We start from the raw sequence: 24809 nt of genomic DNA on the forward strand, positions 1-24809 counted from the left end.
GCACCGCGCAGCGCCATGCATTTTAGAATTCTAAACATAGGTTTCTATCAGGATACACACACCGGCGCCGCAAGTTGGCGGCTGTCGTCGGCGCCCGGCGACGGCTCAGGACGCAGTTCATTTTTCAGCCGCGCCACAGAGCGCCATTTGATTAGTTTCATGTTAAATATCATTCGAATGTGCTCTTATGGTGTGTGATACTTTAAACTGTCATGTGCGCACCGTGTTGCGGCGCCGAGCGGCGCTTCTGGTGTGCGACCTGCTTTAGACCCTGTCAACATGAACACAGGTATTTTTAAAATGTCACCTTTTTTTTAACAGTTTTGCTGTTTGTCGACATGAAAAAGCTGATGATTGTTAAGTAAAAAGCGTGTTTGACATGGTGTCCCAGGATAGAGCCCTGAGTTTGGAATAACCATGAGCCAAGGGCTCCCTACCGTTAGGCCATGCGAGAGGGAAGTCTGAGCAAAAATTTATTTATTTTTTTTTCTTTTTCAAACTACTTAATTAAAATCAGCTAAAGCAACACAATTCATGAGATTTCATTGGGACAGCTTAATTTGTTTATGTTCAAGCCACATAAATTTGTTAAAAGTGTTAACAATCAATTTGTGTTGGGACAACATGAATGAATTGTGTGAAACCCTACATTTATTACAAGTGTAGATCTTGAGATTCTATTTAAGCTAGGAAAAAGGGAAAGGAGACAGGGAGGATGAGGGGATTATTTGAGACAAAGATGGTTAAGGTAAGGAGATCTGTCTATTTTTGCATGTTTGAATTTGTTTAATTGGTATATCATGTGATTGCTAATGCTGCAGCCATGGTCAATCATAAACATGCAATCCTCTAAATATAAGTGTATAAATAAACTTTACGTATTGGGAGCCTGAAACCAACGCTTTCTGAAAACTAATACTCTGGGTATGGTGTGGTTATGTGGACGCTAAATGTAGCAGGTAGTTTTCTCCTTTCTGATTGGCCAACATGACTGGGTTCACATCAAACATGGAGGACACGAATGAGGCTAATACTGCATGTTTGCAACAAAGACTTTGCATATTCCGTGTTGTTTACAATGCAGGATGGTAATCTGCCTCTGTTCCCATTTGCATTGACTTGTATGCAATTTACTTACAATAATGCTTATTTCTCCATTTGGTGTGAACCCAGCATGTGTCATTATCTACAAAAAAAAAAAGGCTTGGAAAACTTAGCTTATAAAAATACCCCTGTAAGTGTGGACATGACCTAAGTCACATGAAATGTTTTGACATTTTTTGGCTCCGTTTCTAACCTTTGTATGTCTTGTGACCATTGCTGAAAATGGAGGATGAGGGAGCTCTCTGATTTCATCTAAAATACTGTAACTTATTTTCTGAAATAAATAGAATAAACTTTCCACTTTTGGATCAACGGTATCAAAACGGTTTAATCTGAATATTCCATAACGTCATTTTTATTCTACCTCTATCCCAAATTTCCTTGAAGTGTGTTCTAGCCATCAAAATTTGTGCATATTCATAAATGATAACTTATGTGGGTGTTTGATCAAACTAAAAAAATAAATAATATGGGTGGGGAGCAGTAGTGGTCAAACTGAAACGCAACTTGAAGAACTCATAAATTAATATATCACAATTTTATTGCATTTTTACAAAATGTCCCAATTTTGCAGTGTATCTCAACAATGTTCCTGGAGGACCACCAACACTGCATGTTTTGGATGTCTCTTTTGTCTGTCACACCCGTTATAGGCAGGGGCGGACTGGGACTAAAAATCAGCCCTGGCACTGTAGCCATACCAGCCAACATTCCGCACCGACACAGCCCAATCCTTGGACACGCACATTCACTACTTATATTGGTATACAAATGGTAAAATAATATAACCAGTTCCTTATGCAATAAATATTTAAACATTTAATGTGTGTGACTGGAACAAAACCCGTCTATAACAAATTTATACATGCAATCATTTTATTCATTCATTTTCTTTTAGGCTTAGACCCTTTATTAATCTGGGATCACCACAGCGGAATGAACCGCCAATTTATCCAGCACATGTTTTATGCAGCGGATACCCAATTCACCTATAGTACATGTGTTTGTGTGGGACTTACGGTTTGTTTGACATTCTTTTAGATTTTGATTATGTCTGTGTAACCTCTGATTTGGTCGGCCCATCTCGAAACCAGCCGGTTATTGCTGATTGGGCCAATGCTTAACATTTATTATTATTATTACTATCATCATCATAATATTCACATCTTGCAAGAGATAAAAGCTGCCTGGATGTAAAAACAATACATTAAAAAATAATAATATAAAAATAGCATAACGGCCCACATTTAAAAAATGGTCCAGCCCTTCTGGCATTTGCCAGAATTGCCCGATGGCCAGTCCGTCCCTGGTTATAGGTCTTTCAGTCTCTGCTGATGATCTGAATAAGGTGTGTTTGTTTAAGGAGACATGAAAATTGTGCAGAGCTGGTGGTTCTCCAGGAACGTGGTTGTGAAACACTGTACTAAAGCTGTGCATTCTCATTACATTAAATGGTCTACTCTAGATGATGTTTCCCCAGTAATACTGTTGTATTAAAAAATCCTGCTTATTATGATAAAAAAATTAAATACATTTATTTTACTCCAGCAAGTAGAAATAAAATATGCACCATATTCATAGAAAATGCCTGAAAGACAAAATAACCACAAACAATTAGTTCTAAGTGGAAATTAATTTCATCTCTTTATGCAGTTTTTAAACATTACAGTTAAATACATTTCAATGACAAGGAATTGAGTTTATCACAGAACTGACAATTTCTTTTCAGTTTCTGTCTAGACGTCCTACACAATGCATCTAAACACTACAATCATCTGCTTCCTTTGAAAATGGCAAATAGGCACAGAAAATATAATAATGAGGAACTGATCATAAAACCATAAATCAATTTTTTAGACCTGGAATCCTTTATGGATCTGAGCCTCAAAACATATTGCACAATTTGAATAAAAAAAAATATTCCAGAGCCTGGCTTTAAAGGAACACTCCACTTAAAATATTAATAATAATAATAATAATAATAATAATAATGATAATAATAATGATAATTATAATATTAAAAGGGCTCACTTGAGTTAAGTTGAGTTTAAAGATTTTTTAAATCCATTCAGCTATTCTCCGGTTTTGGCAGGAGCACTTTTAATTTAGCTTAGCAAAGATCGTTAAATCAGATTAGACCATTAGCATCTCATTTAAAAATGACCGAAGAGATTCAATATTCTTTCTTGTGTTAAAACTGGACTCCTTTGTGGTTACATCATCATCATCATGTAAGACTGATATAAAATGAAAAGTTGCTATTTTCTAGGCCAATCAGTACTACTTTCATTAATAATCAAGCAACTTTGCTGCCATACCTTGGCTACAGAAGGCATAATATAACACGGCACCTGACAATAGTCCCCAGCATCAAGCTCTACACCAGCATCACCATAATCTGTTTAATATAATTGCGCAACTACAGATAAACAGTAAATTTATGTAATCTCTTTGGTCATTTTTAAGTGAGATGCTAATGGTCTAATCAGATTCAATTATATATGCTAAGCTAAAAGTGGTCAACCCAGACCCAGAGGTCATCTAAATGGATTAAAAAATGGTAAAACTCAACTGTTTAACACTGGGGGAGTCGTAAATTATAGCTATTTAAAAAAAAAAAAAAAGTGGAGCGTTCCCTCAACTTGCCATATTGTTGCATAGCCTAAGCGACCCTCACCCATCCACAGTCATGTGTCACAACAGATTCCTTTATTTGTTCTCAGTTTGCAGTGTGTTTAGGTAAGTTTGTACACACATTCATTAAGATCGATAGATCAGTCCACTCTTTGGACAGCCACAAATCAAAATTAAAAGCAGAAAACGAAAAGAAAACAGACATCTGGATTGACGACTTCAGCTGAAGTAGTGTTAAACAGTCTGACCTTCACCACTTATGTCTGGTTCTAAATGATATCTGTTGAAGTAACAACACGTTTACCCTTTCATCAGTTTCTTTAATGTCTATTTTTTCCACTGGCTTTGAAGCCTCTGATAAGGCTATCAACCTCAACGCACTTTCCAAAGATGGAAATACAAGGTTAAATGTTCGGTTTTAGAAGCATAAGGCAATAATCTACACACCCACTCTTTCTTGAAGCCAGACCTGAAGTAAAATCAAAGATCAGTTCGTGCAAAAGACAAAAGAGATCTGTCTAAACTAACCACAAGGACAAATGAGGATCTCTTGATGAGGATTAGAGCATTAGTGACCCCGAGACTTCACTGAGGATCATGTTAAAGAAGGACTTATATCATCATCACTCGTCCATGTATTTTTATTTTAGAATCAGAGCACTCTGACCACCAATAACACCTGTCAGGGGTCAAGCTGCTCCATACATATGACAATTACCGAGCCAATGGAAGGTTGGTATCTGAATTTTAATTCAAGTAAGGAAAATATGGTGCCTTGCTGTATTGAACGAAGTTAGTCAGAAACAAAACCTCATTTTGATAATCATTTAATAATTATTTATGCTGTAAGTAGGCAGCATTAATGTTACCTTTAGAGGAATGAAAAGAAAGTCAAAACAAATCTCACACAACAATGTGTGAATCTGCAACATGGATTTGGATTTGAAGTAAGATTGCCACCCGTGCGGCCTGCTGATACCTGCAGCTCCGTTATCAGGAGCCACCAAAAGTACCATAACTGAACAAATACATCACATTTCAAGCTGAATACTACCTGTATTAAAACTTTCAATGATTTAAAAAAAAAAGGAAAAATCACATCCAAAGACTTCACACCCTCAAACATGGCATCATTTTTGACAATTCATTACGAATTTACTCATTAGAACATGACAAGATGGCAGAAATCTACTTCGGCCCTCTTCATGTTCACATTGGAGGTCTCGCAGATGTAATTACATAAAGCTCCATCGTGGCTTCTCCACTTGATGCCTTCTGGATTAATTTACAGAGAGGGGGTGGCGACTGCAGAGCGTCGATTCCAAATAGGAGCATCGCATGACTCAAGCTGGGGTGGAGTGTGAGTCCGAATTTTCACTTTTATTCTCCACCTTGTCGTCCCAGTCTGTTGCGCCTCGGCGTGACTCTACTACTCTGCAGTCTGTGTGTGAGGTCACTGAGGAGGAACTGGAGTTAGTTTCAGATTCTTTCTGTCCTCCTCCACCACCAGGAGGACCCAGACCCTGAGCGCAACTCCTCCCTTTTGCGTTGACCGTAGGAACGCTGGCTGTGCTTATGTTCCCATTTTGGTTCTCTCCTGCAGTGTTGGGACCACAAAGCTCTGTTACAACTGCGCTGGATGACGTTGCTTCCTGGATCCCACCTGGTTCTAAAAGCGGGTCACCTAGGTTTGGAACTGACAGAACGTCTGGGCCAATGGCAATCTCAGCCATCCAGTCGAGATCAGAGCCAGATGGATTGATAGATAGACTGGGATTCACCACCAAGCCGCTGTGGGTTTCAAGCAGAGGTTGGTCCTGAGCGGCTTGCTGGTCCTGGCCATTAGCGTTCACGTTGGCAGCTGCGTTAGCTTGGCCAGCTGGTGCAGCGGTGCTAGTGTTGTTGTTGAGATTGTCCTGCAATGCAGTCTGGTTTCCTTGACCAACCTGCTGGTTCTGAAGCAGCATCTCCTGGATCCGGATTTGCTGCAAGATAGCCGGCAGCTCGTAGTGATGGAAAAAATAGATCATTGAGTGCTGTAGAAGACAAAAAAACGTAAATTAGCGAGTGATAAATAATTCCAAAAACTCAACAGATTAGATTTAAAAAAAGGTTACATAAAATACCTGAATGAAGAGCCAAGATGTGACAAGAGCCAAACTGCTGTACTGGCCGTTAAAGCGGTAATGATATGCATAGAAGGCAAAGTGATACAGATAAAAGAATCTGAAAAACAATACAAAAGATCTATTAGATGCAATATCCTTAAAGTTTGGCCATGGCTCTTGTGGCACCAATCACCTAACCAATCAACAAACAAATGAGTAAACTTCGATTTTAGAATGAACATAGAACCTCATAAGTAGGGCCAGACACAACCTGCAGACATTTTTTGATATTTCTGCACAGAATTTTGTAAAACAAACTGCGGATTTATACGGAACAATTTTGGGATTAGCGTAACTAAAATCTTAATATATGAAATAATGTTTTTAACTTTCATCTAATGTTTACAATGCAAATCCAATTAGATCCACTTATTTGATAAAGCAAGACTCTTATACAATATAGAAACATTACTTTACAAACAGTATCTAATCATACAATTATTTTTATATTAGTCAATAATATTACTGAAATAATTTCAAAGTGCATTTATTTTAATTCAATTCAATTCAGCTTTATTTGTATAGCGCTTTTACAATGTAGATTGTGTCAAAGCAGCTTCACATAAATGGTCATAGTAACAGGGTAGTTCAGTTTTTAGTGTTTAAGATCAGTTCAGTTCAGTTTAGCTCAGTTCAGTGTGATTTAAAATCATTTCTGAGAGTTCAAACACTGAAGAGTAAATTCATCGATGTGTAGCTCTACCAATCCTGAACCATGCAAGCCAGGTTCAGGATTGGTAGACCCTGATTGATTTTAGGATTGATTTTACCTCTTTTACAAGACGTAAGATAAGCCTTTGGTGTCTCCAGAAAGTTTCAGCTCAATATACCCATCACATTATTTATTATATAATGTAAAATCTGCCCATTTTGGTGTCTAACGACAATGTAGCTGTTTTTGTAGTCTGTGGCTTTAAAGTCAAATGAGCTGCTTCTCCCTGCACCGCCGTTATGACATGCATGTCTGCTTCTCATGCGTTAGGTCAAATAAACAGCAGTCAGTAATAGAGACAGGCATGGATGAAGATGAGATAAGGTCATTAGTCAAAAATACCAAGTTTATTTCATGTATTTGTGAAGTATTTTCAAGTCTTTCTGAAACTGTGAGTCACAAACAAATGCCGTTTGCAGTACACGCACACTTATATGCGCGTTTACTGACACCATGTGGTGATTATATCAATTAAGAATTACATAGCAATTTTACTGTCTTTATTACAAGTATCCACTGTTTTAAAACATTTTAAACTTATCAAATTATTTATTGAGGTACAGCTGATCACAGAAACTTGTGACATGCTTAATCCCAGTTTATTTGCAAAAGATGTTCTGTGGACATGTGTATACATGTTGTTATTGAGACATGGCGCCTGTCAATCAATTCAGTGGGCAGGGACAACTGCACTCTAACATCACGTTCCGGTGGGCCTCAAAATAACTGGGATTTGGATCCTATTTTAAATGTCAGTAAATTTAAAAGAAGATACTTGCTATGGTTCTATCACTCCAATATGACAGTGGACACACAATACCTACATACAGTTCCGTCCAAACAGCTTACAAAAGATGATTTTCATCATCCCATCAAAAACTAAATAAATATAAATTTACACACATGAACACAAGTAAATAATTCGAGTCAAAGATAGGCTAAAAATGGAAAGAAATCTGATTTTTAGATGCACAGGCCTTCTCATAAGTAATGGATTCAACAGAAAGTATTACCAGAATACAAAACCTTTAAGAACATAACTAATATGCAGTAGTCAATAATTGAATTGGATCAGAACTGGGTTTTTTTCGACAAGACTTTTTAAAAAGTCTTTAATTTCCCATGGATAATTTAAAATGAGCAGTGTGGAGTTTAAATTAAACGAGTTTGCAGTTTTCAGATTTACCTTGAGCTTTGAATATGTTTAACTTTTTCAATGGCTAAATAACAACATTGACTTGATATAAATATGTCAAAATTATGAGAACAAGAAAAGAAGATGCACTTATCTTAATGTGTTATTTTAATAAAATAATGAAATTCCATTTTATGAACGATTATATCAGTAATTATTAAATTATACCTATTAAATAATTACTTGACAATTATAACTATTATTTTGTTTCACCCATACTACCAACCATACATATTTTTAATGTTTATATATAATGTAATTTACCACAGTAAAACTAAGCTAATGGCTGCTTTACCGAATGATCAAAAGACCACTTTTGACATCCAGCAAATTTTTGCAAATTTTGGAGATTGAAAAGCCAGCTTAATTTCAAGATGTCAATTTCCAAGAATTTGAAAGAAATTAGTTGATATGAAATACAATTCAAACCGTTTAGAACAAACTTGGTTCTGTAGCTTTCCTGTGGCTCAAACAGCAAATAAGGTCACTAGAATTGTATTTGTATTGTTCATGCAATGTAAGTTACTTTGCATAAAATCCATCTGCCAAATGTATTAATGCAAATGAAAAACAAATGTAAAATGAGTCTAAGCCATTGCAATTTACTTGTGCTGATGAGTTCACATACCTGAGCCAGTGGCGTTTGCTTGTATTGGTGTGGCAACAGATGGCATCATATTGGTCTGCCAACCAAACAATGAGGATGATGTAGAAGGCAGTGGTTGTGTCATTGAAAAATTCAGACATGATGGCCTCCATCCCTACAGGCAGGATTAAATAAATCTCACATCTTTCTTTCAACATTTTAATAAGAAATGTGCTATATGAAGTCAACCAAGTAACAGATAAAACAACAAGTTGATAGAAACATCTGTTCTAAACCTCAAACTTACCCACAAGTGCCAGGATGACAGTGAGCAGTGGGGCAGCAGGGAAGGCAATGGTCATATTCATCTCTAACATCTGAAGAAGATCCACTGAGGAAAAAAAAAAAAAAAAGCATGCATTTTTTATTACATAACTCAATCATAGAAGCTGATGCAATGGTAATGACTTGCTAGGCTGATGGGAACTCACCTATAAAAACAAAAATTTGGTGGTGCGAGTATCGCAGCAGCATAGACACTGACAGAGTCTGGGAAAAAAAAAACAAGAAAACTTTTTGGATGATGGAAGTTTCATGTATAATGTATTAACATCTCCATGGTCCAAGTGAATCAAAGGAATAGTTCATCTAAATATTTTACTCACGTACATAGTTTTTTATATTTTTTACTGAAAATGGAAAAGTAAAATGACTTTCGAATTTATATATATATATATATATATATATATATATATATATATATATATATATATATATATATATATATATATGTTTTTTTTTTATATTAGGTGCACCGATCATTGGCCAGAAATCAGAAATTCAGCCAATCTCATACTTGTCTTGTAATGATTTTTAGTCTTACAATGATTATAAAGTATAAATTGTGCAAACCAAGTGTAAACAGAGGCCCGCCATAAAGAAAAGATGGGTAACACTTTATTTTGATGGTCCATTTGAGTATTAGTAGACTGTCTGCTTAGTATCTGCTGATACTGATCCTTTAACAGACATTTAACTGACAATAAGAAGCTTCGCAAGTACATGTTAACTTACACTAACCCTAACCCCAACCTAAAAGTCTACTTATAATTTAATGAGAATTGGTTGGCATGTAGGTGCAATGTAACTTAAATTCAACAGATCTTTTTTAGATTATCTGATAACATTTAACTATGAGGTGCCAATAATTCCATATGTTGGTTAATGTATTTACTAACCCGAACTAACAATAAACAATGTATAATTGCAGAATTCATTCATCATTGCTAGCATTCTTCAATGTTAGTTCATGTTAACAATAACAACAACTTTGGATTTTAATAACACATTTGTAAATGTTTAACTACGATTAATAAATGCTGTACTGTGTTGTTCCTCCTAAGTTAACGTTAGTTAGTCTTAATTTATATTACATTTAATAATCTTAATCTAGTTAACCTTATTGTAAAGTGTGACCAATAATCTACAGATAATGTATATGAAATACCAGCACAGCTGCATCATGACCAGCATCGAGTAATAGAAAAGCAGTGATTACTGCTGTTCTATAAGCGCCACCTGCTGGAAAATTAGAGAGGCTAAATAGAAATGCAAAGTCACTCTGCTTTGTTTAGGACATCATTTTTTTTTTTTTTTCAAAGCTGTCAAATCACAGCGTGATTTGTATTTTAAAAGTAAACAGTCTAATATTAATTTTTATTTCATACACATTACTCAGCGTATACAAGTACACCCCTCACAAATCTATCCTTTAAATTCATATTTTTTTATTAGAAGCTATACAATATTATATTTGTGCATATACTTCAGTACTAAAGCCAAATCTGGAGCTTATCTAACAAAATAACATGGTATTGGTCCAAAAACTAGCACACCCAAATCTATATCTTATAGAAAAATATTAAATACACATTTTTTTTTTAAAAAGAGGAAAAATCGTTTTGGAATATTTAGCTTGAATTTAATTGTATTTTTATTTCAATTTCTAAATATGTTTGTTGACTAAAATATTATTTTTAAAAAAATTATTTATATATATATATATATATATATATATATATATATATATATATATATATATATATATATGTTTAATAAATCTGTGTTTATATGCACCTAAATACATTGCTTATATTCACTGAGAAATGGATAAAAATATTCATTTTTGAATTGGCCTGTACTCAATTAGGCTATGCACTGTATATATGGTTACATTTCAAGAAGGTTTTTAAAGAAATAAAAAACTGGTATCAAAACAAGATGGTTAGCTTGTTTAAAATACATAAAAGCTGACTGGAATCAGCCATGAAAAATCAACACTGGCGAGAAATCACTAAATATAGCCCCATGTAAAAATAAACAGCAAAAACATTTTATAAATAGTGTCTCCTGTACCACTCAGCCTTTTGAAGTCATATGACCAAGCAAATTCAATGAGTAAAAGTCATTATTCTTTTCAACAGATCACAAATATATAATATGGAGCTAGTTTTCCCATCCAGCTCCTTTCCTTAATGATTTACTCACTGTTAATTAACCACTAAAGCTACCCAACACTTTAAAAAAAATATGGGCCATTTTAGCACATTTTTACAATGTGTTTGCACCCCGTTTTAAGCTTAAAAGCCTTATTAAATCTTTGAAATTAGATGGAAAATAGCATTCAGCATTTTATTTTTATAAAAAAAGTACCCGTGTGTTCCACATATTAAAGTCAAACAATAGCGATGGTTAAATGGTGATATGATAAGGTAACTCACAGGTGTCAAACTCAGTCTCTTGAGAGCAGCAGCTCTGCACGCTTTTATTCCAACTCTAATTAAACACACCTGATCAAACTACTAGAGTTTTTCAGGCTTATTTGAAACTTACTAGTAATACCACGGTTACACTAGAGTTTGTGCATGCAAAATTCTGTTGTATGGCACTGCGAAAAGGGGCAGGATTAATGAAGATGATAAGCCATTAAAAAAGTAAAGGATTGGTCCTTGTTTTAAATTTCTGTCCAAAGAGTTCATGTTTTGATCTTCGATTGGTCTCACACAGTCACATTTTCTTATTTCGCAGGCCAGAGGTCACCAAGCTTGAACTTTGCAACACAGCAAACTGCGAAACTTAGCAGGAATATGACTGGAAGTCTAAGGGGAGAAAAGTACAGTGTGAACGCAGCTTGAGTGTGTTAAAGCAGTGTTCAAACTAAACTGAGCAGGGCTGCAGCCCTCCAGGAAGAGTTTGACACCCCTAAGGTAACTAAACGCTTTATTATACTAAATGCCTTATTCTAACTGATGTGATGACATCACACGCATAATCTTAACATCAATAATAACTACATTGTAGTAAAAGTACTCACAAAGATAACCATTATTACAAAAGCTGCCAGGTAGGAGGTACGAGCCATCCACATGCTGACAAAACGATAGTGTTCTCCAGACACCACGTTCCTGAGGAAGCCTAAAAGCACACAATCAATCTCTGACATTGTAATTATGCACTCAAGAAGGAAGCACTGATCTTTTGGGAGAACACGTAATTGTTTACCTTTGTTTTCCTCATTCTCTGCTAATGCCTTCACACTGGACATTAGAATATCATCATAACCCAGGCACTCGTCCAGGAGGAAGCGACTGAAACCATCTCCAAAGCACTGATCTTTCATTGGATCTACAGACAAGCAGAGAGAGATTGACAGAGATTCACAATGAAAGCCTTACATGTTTGGATCAATACAATGGGCTGATAAATTACATAAAAAAAGCTTATATAGTGCCACATCTGGTCTGAATTTGTGCACCATGTACACCTGCATACAACTGAAGTTATGTCCACCACTGTGTATAGGCTCCATCTGAACAATTGATCTAATCTTGCAAAATAAACATGAGTGATTTAACATAGCCAACTGGAATATAAACAATGATACTCTCTATTTAAAGGTTCAAGAAACACTGGAGTACCTTTTTTGAAATTTTAACAGATTTGTTTGTGTTGAGCATTAGTTAAGACAACGTTAGAACCTGTCAGCTTCAATTGTAAGGAACACTGGATAAATTTGAGCTTTTGTCAGCTAATTTCATCCTCCGGGCTTAAAATAATTTTTGCAATGGGATCAAAATTGGGGACGTAGTGCAAATCTGCTATAGTGGAGTCATGACACGTCGGATTCTCATAATTATTTATAGCGGAGGTTGCTTATCCTATGAAAAGACCCTGCTTCTAATTTATTTAGCTGTGAGACCAAAGACTGGGTCTTGTATGTGTTTGTTTCCATGATCTTGGGGTTTGTTGCATGTTTTTCCTCGTGATGCTGTCAAGAATGATACTGCAAAGTTGTTGGTTTTCAGCTTTACGAGAATTGGAGAATGGCAGAATTTGTCTTTTATCAGCTGAATTCTTTACCATTCAGACACATCGTCTATATCTGTGCTGCTGTAATTCGCCTATGTTTACTCCAGATTAAGAATAAACCCTTTTCAAAATCTGATCATTTTACACAAATTTTGATGACTGAAATGATGTGCTCTGAAAATCAGAGCACATCACACCTGTCCTCAGGTCTTTACACTGGCTCCCAGTTACATTCCGAATAGATTTTAAAGTATTATTACTGGTCTATAAATCACTAAATGGCCTAGGACCTAAATACATCACAGATATGCTCACTGAATACAAACCTAACAGATCACTCAGATCATTAGGATCATTTAAACTAGAAGTTCCAAGAGTTCAGTCAAAGCAGGGTGAATCGGCTTTTAGCCACTATGCCCCTCGCTGCTGGAATCAGCTTCCAGAAATGATCAGATGTGCTCCAACATTAGGCACATTCAAATCAAGACTGAAAACACATCTGTTTAGCTGTGCCTTTACTGAATGAGCACTGTGCTGCGTCCAAAAGATTGCACTATCATGTTTTTCTCTTCTTCTTCATTCTTCTATATCACATTTTACCTGTTTTTATGTTTTGATTTGTTTTTACGCATTTTTATTATTTGTTTTTATTTTTATTTTACTTGTTTCTTTTATTCTTGTTTATGTAAAGCACTTTGAATTGCCATTGTGTATGAAATGTGCTATATAAATAAACTTGCCTTGCCTTGCCTTGAAATCACACCTCTGTACAGCATGTCGATTTGGATTAAATACATTTATTAACAATAGATGAATGACTATTCTACATAAAATTAGATAATCCTAAACTTTTATTCAACAAAGCAATGTATAAATTTATGGGTGCTGCATGAGAGCCGATGTTTGAACAGAATGTGCACGATGATTATAATTTACAAATTCTTTAGTCTCATAGATGTTTTACTGTTAGCTTGCTTTCAAAAAATAAATGCTGTACATAGTAGGCAAAATTAACTACTGGATATTGTGAATTTATTTTGTTTTACTTTTTTTCTCTACAACTTGTGAAATTCAGAGATCTTGTTTAAATGGCTTGTGTTTACGCTTGTATTTATAAAACCACTGGATTATTTTGTTAGAGCATATAAAGATGAAATCAAATTAAATGTTTTCTTATATAGCCACAACTGACTGGTAAATTTCAAATCGATCTGGCAAGCACACTTTATCAACATGTAAAATAATAATTAAGAATCAAGTCAAAAATTGCACAGCAGGTAGTCTTTCTTTTAATCTATTTGACCAGTAGTCTATACCTTAAAATCATTTTCGACCACCTCTGAACATAGTCAAAATGTAGTGCCATGTTGACAAATAGATGCATTGAGAAATTGTTTGGTAGATTTTTGGAATCAATTCTGAGCTTAGAGTTTATTAACAGATAACTCTCTAGGCTGATTTTTAACCTTAGATAAATAAAAAGCGTGTGTGAGTCACATAAGTGGTCAAATATACTTGCACATAAGATTTTATGCCACAAGATTCATTTAAACAGAGCTTACCATGAACACTCTTCTAATTTGCTTAAACCTTTCTTACATTTATTAATGATTATTTTATGTTTAAGTGGTTCGTGTAAAGAAATGGAGGCAAGCAGACAACAGCGGTTTAAAAAAACATACTGTGCCATTTATTAGTCAAATTTAAACTCGGTATAGATTCGAAAGGATCACAATGCATTTAGAATATCTGAGAAGCTATGCTGAATTATTAACACGTTTTTTGAGTTGTCCACTTGTGATGCATTGCTAATAGTTTACTCACCTTCCAGTGATTCCAGAACTGTGTTTCCATGTTTTTTATAACTAACTATAGAATTTAAGTAATAGTAAAGTAAATAAAATGCTTTTGTGTTCACTGCATGGAATAAAGAAAACTAAACAGATATAAACAAGTGACTAAATGATAACAGCATATCCGTTTTTTGGGTGAATAACTCCCTAATATCCTAAAGGATCAATACTTACCAAGGGTCACCACCATAACAGGGATGTTGAGTCGTTGACGTGTGGCCTGGGATAGCCTTAGGAAACCATATTCCAAAGAATATTCAACAATATACTCTTCTTGCGGCCACACTACACACAAAACAAACACAAAGATTGAAAAATGCAGACAGCTTCACTGAAACTATAAAATTTGTCTAAAAGGCCATCATGTCACGTTACTACATTTCTACTTTCTTTATTAAAAGCCTAAAACATTCAATTAATTATGTGCTGCCCATCTTATACATTTTGAATCTGGAAATTATGTCAGGTTTGGAAAGTGTTATGTCAGATTTAGAAAATGTGGAATAAAGGTCCTCTGAAATAAACAATGTTTAGTTTTTGGCAGTATGCTTTAACAATATCCCCATAAATCCCAATAATCCCCAAGAAGGTTTTTTTAGGTTTTACTATAAATATACTACTATATGGGCTAATGTGCTCTAAAACATTGAGAAATTCATATCTACAAGATTTAGGTTTGTGACTTTTGACAAAATGAATCAACATTTTATTGTTGATCATACTTCAAATGTCAAATCTTCTGACCAATCTAGAATTTGATACATCCCATGCCCTTCATGGAGTTATCGGTGTCACTGAAGTTGCTCATTGCTTACAAGTCAAAGAGCATTTAAACTGAGGGTTAACCTAAATTAGGTGTGTCAATTCCTGGACAGCTGCAGATCCAGTCCTGTTTCAACATGCCTAGCTGTAGGTATCAAACAAGCCTAAAGCACTCAATTAGTTTGATTAGGAGTGTTTAATTAGGGTTGGAACTAAACTGTGCAGAGTTGTGGCCCTCCAGGACCTGACACCTGTGGCCTAAACACTCACAAATACAGTTGACATTAGTCAAACTAAGCACCTCTCTGCAACAAGCCCCAAGAAGTGAAAATATACTGCGCACACACACCCATGTCAAGTCAGCAGAGAGATGGCAACACAGAGCGGATCACATGCGCAAGTCGGCACAAACCAGAAAATGTACAAGACAAGTTAGAATTATGTAGAATGATGTTATTTAAAGTGGAGGAACTGTGAGTAATTATTAACATTACAGATTGTAGTATATGAGTCTGATGTGCTTGAGCTCAACAGCCCTTGCTGGCAGAGTTCTGATATAAACAAAAAGCTTTTGATTGTTTTTTTAAAGGGGGTGTAGCTACTCTATGTCCTGGCCTTCCTGTTAGAGTTGAGATGAGTTGAGTCAAATATCAAATAAAAACACACATTTCAAAGGATTCACAGGACCTTTAAGGTCATATACAAGCACATAATTCAGTGTGTCATCAAATTTCTTAACCTGTCAAATGTGCCCCTGAAGCCTCCAAACAAAGCGCTGTTGTTGCAGCTGAAATCAGTCATTTATTCAAATATAAAGAGTGTTTGTCTAAATCAGTGGTCACACCAGACTTGTTCCCCGAGGGCCGGCTTCCTGCAGAGTTTAGCTCCAACCATAATCAAACACACCTGAACCAGCTAATCAAGGTCTTATGCCATGGTCACACTGCACTTTTCACCCCATAGACTGCATTGGAAAGTTCAAGCTTGGTGAACTCTGACCTACGAAATCGCCATCATGCGGCTTTATGAGACCATGAGAATTGAAGTTCAAAACATGACCCCTCTGTGCAGAAATTTAAAACAGACCAATTGCTCGCTTTTTTAAATATCTAATCAACTTATTTTATCCCACCCCTTTTTGCAACGCTGTACGGCAGCGGTTAGTAGCTACGTAGCCATCCAAAAATGCAAATTTCTCGCTCATTAGAATAGTACGTTATGGCCTGTTTCACTGAGTGGTATGGTACGGTTCGGTACGCTTTTATGGCCGTTTCAACTGTCAAAAGGTACCTATATGCGAACTGTACTGTACCACTTTTTGGGTCCCTTTTGCAGAGGGTACCTAGCATGGCAAAAGGGTTCCAAAAGGTAGTGCTAGATGCACAGCTGAATGCAATTGGTATACAGAAATGCGTCACTCGCTCGTGCAACAGGCCAGAATGAAAACAAAGAAACCACCATGTTTTGAATACACAGCCGAGACCAGGCACGTTCACACATAGGGCTCAACCTGTGCCATTCAAAAATTATCTAAAGTGCATTCTCGAAGCATTTCAGGGGACCTTTAAAACCATAGCAAATATACAGGACACACATTCATTCTTCCAACCATTGTATTTTTTAAGTCATGTGACAGAACATGTGACATAGATCATGGCCTCTGAGCAGATTAAGGTCATTTTAAAACACGTGGGAACAGAGAGGAAATCTGACCAGGAAAGTAGGAAGGGCTGCACTGGATGAAGGGGCAAGAGGAAATGAGTTTACAAAGGAGAAAGGAGGAGGAGAGCACCAGATGTCTACGGTGTGGGGCGTATTTGAGATGTTTACCTGCTCGAGTTAGCATCTCAATCTCGGAGACAGTCTCCCTCAGCGGCTGCATACCTTTAGAGGCGGTCTGGCTGAAGGAAAGATCCTGGGATTCGTTCAGGCTGGAGCCAGGAACACCACCGCTCATCGATGGATTCAGACGCGGCTCGATGTCCAGCTCAAACTGCAGGTGTTAAAAAGGGAGGGCAAAGTCTTTCAGAAAGGTCTCTTTACAGAGCAAAGCCATTTTAATGGAATAATGGGGTATATGCACAGGGACTTTTAATTTTAAGTAAGTAAGTCAAGCACTTCCAGTAAACTGTCATGCCCTTACAAATATCGCTGTGTTTAAAATCTGTTTTCTTTTAAAGAAAATCTACAATCTTCACTGCCAGATTAATATTTGATATAAAGTGGGTCTCTGATCGAACAAGAAGCACTGATTTAAATCTATTGTTCTGCTCCATGTCTTTAAAATATGGAAATGTATTTTACCACAGAGCCTCTATGCTCGCCTGCTGCTCCTGATGGTTGCATTTAAACAGCATTTCATCTGGGTTTACGCTTAAACAAATAAATTATTGCTTAAATCTATTTAGCTGATTACGTTTAGGTAAATTACATTATCGATGCTGTGAAAGAAACTGTATGAAATTGATAATAGTCTCTATGGTTGCATATTGGAAAAAAAAACGTACATTGATATTTCAATTTTCTGCAAGTTATGCAGAAATGCAATTTTTCACAAGATGATTAATAATTTTAGATTGACTAGGATGATTTTATACGGGAATGGATAAAATTAAATAAATTACAAGCAGAGATAAAAAGAGCAAATATACAAATGGAGGAGCCTTAAGGTTTACAGGTGCAGAAATAAAATAATCAAATGTACAATAAAACTGTACATTCTTTGTTTAAATAGTTAAGTACAATGAATCTTTGATAAAGCTACAAACTTAATAATTCCTTGTTCTCAAATGCTTTAAATGCATTTAAAATGTTAACAAACATCTTAAAGACACAAGCAATTGATAAACTGTCACTTATGGTTGAACTGAAATGACTCCAAAATTCTTATCAGCTCTGAACTGTTGAACCTGGTCAACTACAATCCTAACTACACATTGCACATTGTGCAGCCCTACTAGTCACATTAACCCGTTGACCTGAAAGTTTATGGTTGGATGAAAAACACTTGCTGTGCATATAGCCCATTCACAAACAATAGATCTACAATGTATCCGGAAAGTTTTTAATAGCGCTTCAGTTTTTTATGTTACAGCCTTATTCCAGAATGGATTAAAATCATTTATTTCCTCAAAATTCTACACTCAATGCCCCATAATGACAATGTGAAAAAATATTTATTGAAATTGTTGCAAATTTATTATTAATTAAAAACCTGAAAAAAAAAAAAATCACGTGTACATAAGTACTCACAGCTTTTGCTTAATACTTTGTTGATGCACCTTTAGCAGCAATTACAGCCTCAAGTCTTTTTGAATATGATGCCACAAGCTTGGCAGACCTGTCTTTGGGAATTTTTGCCCATTCCTCTTTGCAGTACCCGTCAAGCTCTATCAGGTTGGAGGAATAGTTCAATTTTAGTCTCATCAGACCAGAGAATTTTGTTTCTTATGGTCTGAGAGTCCTTCAGATGCCTTTAGGCATATTTTAGGCAGGGAGTGGCTTCCGTCGGGCCACTCTAACATACAGGCCTGATTGGTGGACTGCTGCACAGATGGTTGTTCTTCTGTAAGGTTCTCCTCTCTCCACAGAAGAACTCTGGAGCTCTGACAGGGTGACCATCAGGTTATTAATCACCTCCCTGACTAAGACCCTTCTCCCCTAATCACTCAGCTTAGATGGCCGGCCAGCTCTAGGAAGAGTCTTGGTTGTTCAAAACAACTTCCACTTACGGATGATGGAGGCCACTGTGCTCACTGTAACTTTCAGAGCAGCAGAATTTTTTTGTAACATTCCCCAGCTTTGTACCTCTAGACAATCCTATCTTGGAGGTCTACAGACAATTCCTTTGTCTTCATGATTGGTTTGTGCTTTGACATGCACTGTCAACCCTGGGAACTTGTATAGACAGGTGTGCGCCTTTTCAAATCATGTCCAATTAACTAAATTTTCCACAGGTGAACTCCAATTAAGCAGCTGAAACATCTCAAGGATGATCAGTGGAAACAATGTACCTGCGTTAAATTTAGAGCTTCACGGCAAAGGCCTTTCATTTTTAATAAATTTGCAACAATTTAAAACAAAAAAAATTCTTTCGAATTGTCATGATGGTGTAATGTGTGTAGAATTTTGAGGAAATAAATGAATTTAATCCACTTTGGAATAAGGCTGTAACATAAATGTGGAAAAAAAGTAAATCACTAAGAATAGTTTCCAGATGCACTGTATCACCATGTACAGAAAATGTTATTTACATAAAGTACATGTACACCACAGGTCCAAACAACTTCTGTTTGAGAGGAAACAATTAAACTAACATAAACATAGTAAGTTAACACTGATTTAGAGTTGGGCTTGAGAACACAAAATAGCAACCATTTTTGCATATGTGCACGAAATGTCATTTTCATTTGACTTTGGATAAAAGCGTCTGCTAAATGACTAAATGTAAATGTAAATGACTAAAAACGTTGACCGCTGTGTGCGGATACGTGTGCAGATCTTAGACTGGTTCATATTAGTCAATCACTCAGGGCGTACTCAAACTATGTACAGTTGCCTTGAACAGGGCCAAAACACGCATGTCCCCCCTCCCGTCTCCCCCGTCGGCCCACATACACATTACATTAAGGCCTGAGCACACTTATGTCATCGATGATGTGCTGTTTAGTAGAGAAGCGCTCCCGCTCAGCAACGTGGAGATTTTTTTAGTTATATCGGTTTAGTCGTTTGATATGCAGTGACACGCAGTCAAATATTTCGCCAAACAGGGGTCTTTAATAAACTACGACAGTTTGCGTTCATTGAACAGTAAGAATGATCAATAAATCCATATGAAACAGTCCCTTAAAAGTCACGTCTTGATTTCAGTTTCGGGCTCAGGCGCGTTTTTGTACGTTTGCATAAACGTACCACGGCAAAGCCCAAGTGAACTGCGCTCCGGCACACCTCTTCCAACCAGGCCAGGGCCCGCCAAGTGAACATTGTCTGAGCCCGATTCAGAGCATTCACACTTCTCAAACGATCCGGGAATCGGGCTTGGGCATGGTTCGGATAGCATAGTGCGAGTACGCCCTCATTTACTGCTTTCCGCTGTCAGATGACAGGGAGCTATGACAGCGATATATGCAAAAATGGCTGAAGAAAAGGTAAAGAAATGATCACGTTTGTAAACCACCAAAAGGTACAAATAATGGCACTATGACCATATTTGTAAACCATCTAAAGTTACAAATAATGACGCGGATGATAGCAATCATATGGTGAATGTTGATCTATCAGATGAAAGGGTGTACAGAGTGCTTGAGTGGATCCGTTGGAAATATCCTGATGCACTGCATTGTGCTAAAGAAGCTGGCCTTTACTAAAATTAAACATACTGCAGCACATGAAAAAGAGTGGTTTTGCTCATTGTGGTCTCTTTCTCAAATCAATAGAGCCTGTAGTATGTGCCCCGGTCATTGCCATGGACACAAACTGGAATCAAAACTTATAAAGAATTGTAGATGCATATAGATTTTCCATTTAGTTACTGGTGACTACTTTACATCTTTCAGTTTTGAATTATATTTTTTACAATCTTGAATGTTTTGAAGCAGAAAATGTTTTTGTTTATTAAATTGATATGGCTATAAAAATAAAAATGTATATTTGTTACTGCAAAGCTACATTTTGTGCTCATCATTTTATTTTTTCAGAAGATAGAGAGAAATTTAATGTATCAATATCATATACATAGATTATAATATATCATCATGATTGCTTATTGGACAATAATTCTTTTAATTATTATGCTAATAACAAAAAGTCATTGCAGCATTAGTTAATGCTAATTAGCTGATAATTGTTGCTGGTTTTTAGTCCTGAATGGTGTTGTTTTCAAATACAATAAATATATGGTTTGTAATAGTGGTGCTCATTCATTTTTAGTGGTTGCTCCTAAATTTTTACAGGTTCTATTACATTTTGAAAGTTGGGAACATTATGCTACCAAGTAAAAGTTCATTACGAGCCCTTGAGCCTCTATTACAGACCATTTAATTACATAATTATAGTTGGAATGATAGGGTAATATTCAAGTTAATTATCCATTTAATGTGCTGCTCTTAATCCATTTTTGCTGTTCCTGTGTCAAGTCCAATCTCCTTTATTTCTATAGCACTTCATACAACGCAGATTATGACAAAGTTGTTTTACAAGAACTAAACAAGTAATAAAAGTAAAAATGTTATTATTTTAGAACATATTCAATATATGAATTAGTGGCTGTCACACTGAAAGGACTTTAACGTTCGGAAAATGCAAGTCGTAGTACACTGCCTTTTTTTTAAGTGCGGTGTGCTTTTTATATTGCTAGGCAACGACTGAATCAGCTGTGTATTGTGCAAGAGTGTTGCTATTGATATTGGTATAATTTTAATATTTAATAATATAATGATATTCAAGATTTGTGAGTCATACAGCAACGGATAACTTAAAACAGCAACCACAAGACTCTCCTCCATCTTCAAAATTCTCCATAGTAATCTTGGCAACCCAAACACTGAAGGCACCTCAACGAAAACTTTCTTTCATTCGATTGGAGAATGAAAAAGACGCGACTGACGAAATATGCTTTTTCCGTGCAGAGTTTAATTTTTAGAGTTTAAAATTTTTTTTTTATTAAACTGCGAGCGCACAGTATGCAATGGCGAAAACGCGAGGCGCAGCAGGCGGTTGAACAGCAAGGCATGCAAGGTTCATAAGCAGTGCACAAAACAATTACGGCCATTGGTAAATAATTAAAAAAAGGTGCCTCTCAACACAAAAAGCACGTTGGGTGTGATTGGCCCCTTAGAGTAGCAGTATAGTAATAGAATGCAGGTTCAGTTCTAGTCAGTTCAAAAATAACCATGTAATAAACTCACTCGTACTGTGCTGTTGTCAAACATGTCCATAGTCATCTCTTCCTCCTCTTCAGCATCTGTTGGCACCACTGGCTGTCTGTTTTCATGTCCATCCTCCTCTGGTTCCTTCACGAGTCCCTGGATACCCTCAGTCTCGTAAAATTGCAGAAAGATAGGAGCACGGCTGGAGTTGCGCTGGATCTCCACACGCAGGATGCCGTCGCGGGGCCATTTCTCCCGCACATGCTCCAGGCAGTTTATTGGAGAGCGCGAGAAGGCAATGTGGATGTAGGCCAGGATGAAGAGCATAAACAGTGCCTATCAAAAGACATGAAATTAAAGTGAATGTGCATAAACCAGTTTAGGCAACAATGTGTTTAAACATTAGTATACAGCATGATATAAATATACAGTTGAAGTCAAAATTATTGGCCCTCATGTGATTTTTGTTTCTTTTTTTTATTTATTTTCTAAAGCATGTTAAACAGGGCAAGGACATTTTCATGGTATTTCCTATAATATTTTTTTTCTTATAGGGTCTTAAAAGGCACCTATTTTACCCCCTTTTTAAAGATTTAAGATGAGTCTTTTGTGTCTCCAGTATGTCTGTAAAGTTTCAGCTAAAAACACCCATCAGATTATTTTAAATATACCTTTCTGAATCTAGGAAATTTGAGCTTTTAGGAGACTGGAGTGGGGTTTCGAAGCGTTTTGAAGCTTCGACACATTTGCTTCGACTGTTTCAGTGTTTTATGAAGCCCTGCTTTGCCCACCACTACTTTTAGGTACTAATTTGTACCTTTTGAAAAGGTACCACCACAGTGACAGCTCACATAACTTCATTTCTGAGAGTGTAGTTGCCCTTTAATTCTCTTATTTTGGCTAGAAACAGTTTTTATTTTTTAAACATTTTAAGATCTATTATTGGCCCTCTTAAGCTATTTTTTTCAAATGTTAACAGAATAAAACAAACTGTTATAAAATGACCTGCCTAATTGCCCTAACTTGCCTAATTAACCTAGTTAAGCCTTAAAATTGCAGAAATTAGTTATAAGAAATAAGTAACTAAAAGTATTATGTTTCGAAAAGTATTGAAAAAAATCTTCTCTCCATTAAACAGTAATTGGGTGAAAAAATATACATGGGGCTAATAATTCAGGAGGGCTAATTCTGACTTCAACTGTATACATCTTTAAATTTTGTCCAGTTGTATTTTTTAATTTGCATAATTTAGTTAAAGTTCTGATTGGGCTAGAACTTCAGGTAAAGCAATTTTGAGATTAGGTAAATATATCACATTTCTCATGCTAATGCTATTTATGTTTATTTGGTGAAAATAAAAGAAAAATGCCCTTTGGAAATAAAGTGTGTTTTTATCCCACAATTTTTATCATGCTTTATATAAACAAAATGCTCAGTACTAGAACTGCACAATGTAGGAAATATCTAACATTGCCATATTTCTTTTTTTATTTTGCGATATATATTGCAATAAAAGTACAATTTTACCATATGACTTCATGAGAATTTAGAATGTTAATTCGATTGGGATGAATCTGGAGTGGGAGTGCATGACCAAAAAAATCTAATAAACAATCTATACAATTTTGGACCCTGACGCTTTTTCATTGTTGTCTGTGCTACTTGCAGTGCGCTTCTCTATTTGCTTATGTTGTGAGTATTTTAATGCACATATTTAGTCAGGGATTGGTGAATTAATGTTTACTATTTGCATCTCCATAAAATCTAATAAACTATATATAAACCTTTCAAGGTTCCTCAACACATTTGCATTGTGGTCTTTGCTATTTGCAGTGCATTTCCGAATTTGTTGTCAGTATTTTCATGTGTAACAATTTATAAATACAAAAAAGATACAATTGAAATAAAGTGCTTTATGGTTTCCTGATTCTAACAGTATTAAGGTACAGTAACTCAATGATAAAAATAAAATAATTCAATAAACTTAATCATAGTTAAGGACACCAGTGGTACAATTTCTTATAGCTGATACTTTTTAAAATCATTATACAAATGCATCAAAAACACATGTAAATAATCAAATAACACAAACTCGACTTGCATATCCTGCGATGAGACAATTGCGAATGACCACGATATCGATGCTGAAATTATGTATTGTGCAGCCCTATTCGGTACATTTACAAACTCAACCCTTTAGCTGGATAATGCAACACTTTCAAACTCTTCCAAAATACCCTATTCCCCAGCCCTACAAACAGACAGAACTTGTGCAATTGTTCCATGGCAAGATCATTGCTGCAACAATATTCTTGTGGTTAACCGAGAGACAATTAAAATGCTGCCTCAACCAACTTAACAGGTATTTCTTGAAGCATGTCAATTGTCAAACACATCTGTATGCATTTCTTCTTGTGCGTACACGTTACAGTAGTGTTATGACAGTTCAAGCTGATTAATTAGCTAATAACTGTTATATCTGTATATACTGTTATATATATGTATCATGGCTGATAACCATGACATTAACCTGATGTCATGTTTTCATTAACATGAAAGCT

The 24809-nt window shown here is 35.9% G+C and overlaps 1 protein-coding gene and 1 long non-coding RNA gene across 5 annotated transcripts in view; one reads left to right on the forward strand and one right to left on the reverse strand.

The window, feature by feature from the left end:
* Positions 1-13781, forward strand: LOC141376570 (uncharacterized). The gene is made up of 2 exons (XR_012387088.1): positions 1-289; positions 11487-13781. It is a non-coding gene; the product is annotated as an uncharacterized lncRNA (long non-coding RNA).
* The window catches only part of tmem259 (transmembrane protein 259), a 27567-nt gene continuing 7224 nt past the window's right edge, over positions 4467-24809 (reverse strand). For 2 of the 4 annotated variants that reach the window (XM_073916568.1, XM_695035.10), the window contains 10 exons: positions 22288-22584; positions 17267-17375; positions 14795-14905; positions 11961-12083; positions 11773-11873; positions 8891-8948; positions 8707-8790; positions 8442-8574; positions 5865-5964; positions 4467-5774 (listed from right to left, as the gene is read on the reverse strand). In XM_073916568.1, the coding sequence (XP_073772669.1) occupies positions 5082-5774; positions 5865-5964; positions 8442-8574; positions 8707-8790; positions 8891-8948; positions 11773-11873; positions 11961-12083; positions 14795-14905; positions 17267-17375; positions 22288-22584 (1809 nt within the window). In that variant the 3' untranslated portion in view covers positions 4467-5081. Of the gene's footprint in view, positions 5775-5864; positions 5965-8441; positions 8575-8706; positions 8791-8890; positions 8949-11772; positions 11874-11960; positions 12084-14794; positions 14906-17212; positions 17376-22287; positions 22585-24809 lie in introns of all 4 variants that reach the window. The other 2 variants (XM_073916567.1, XM_005155960.5) reach the window with 1 other exon arrangement.

Source organism: Danio rerio, chromosome 11 (genome assembly GCF_049306965.1).
Source record: "Danio rerio strain Tuebingen ecotype United States chromosome 11, GRCz12tu, whole genome shotgun sequence".
Taxonomy (NCBI): domain Eukaryota; kingdom Metazoa; phylum Chordata; class Actinopteri; order Cypriniformes; family Danionidae; genus Danio; species Danio rerio.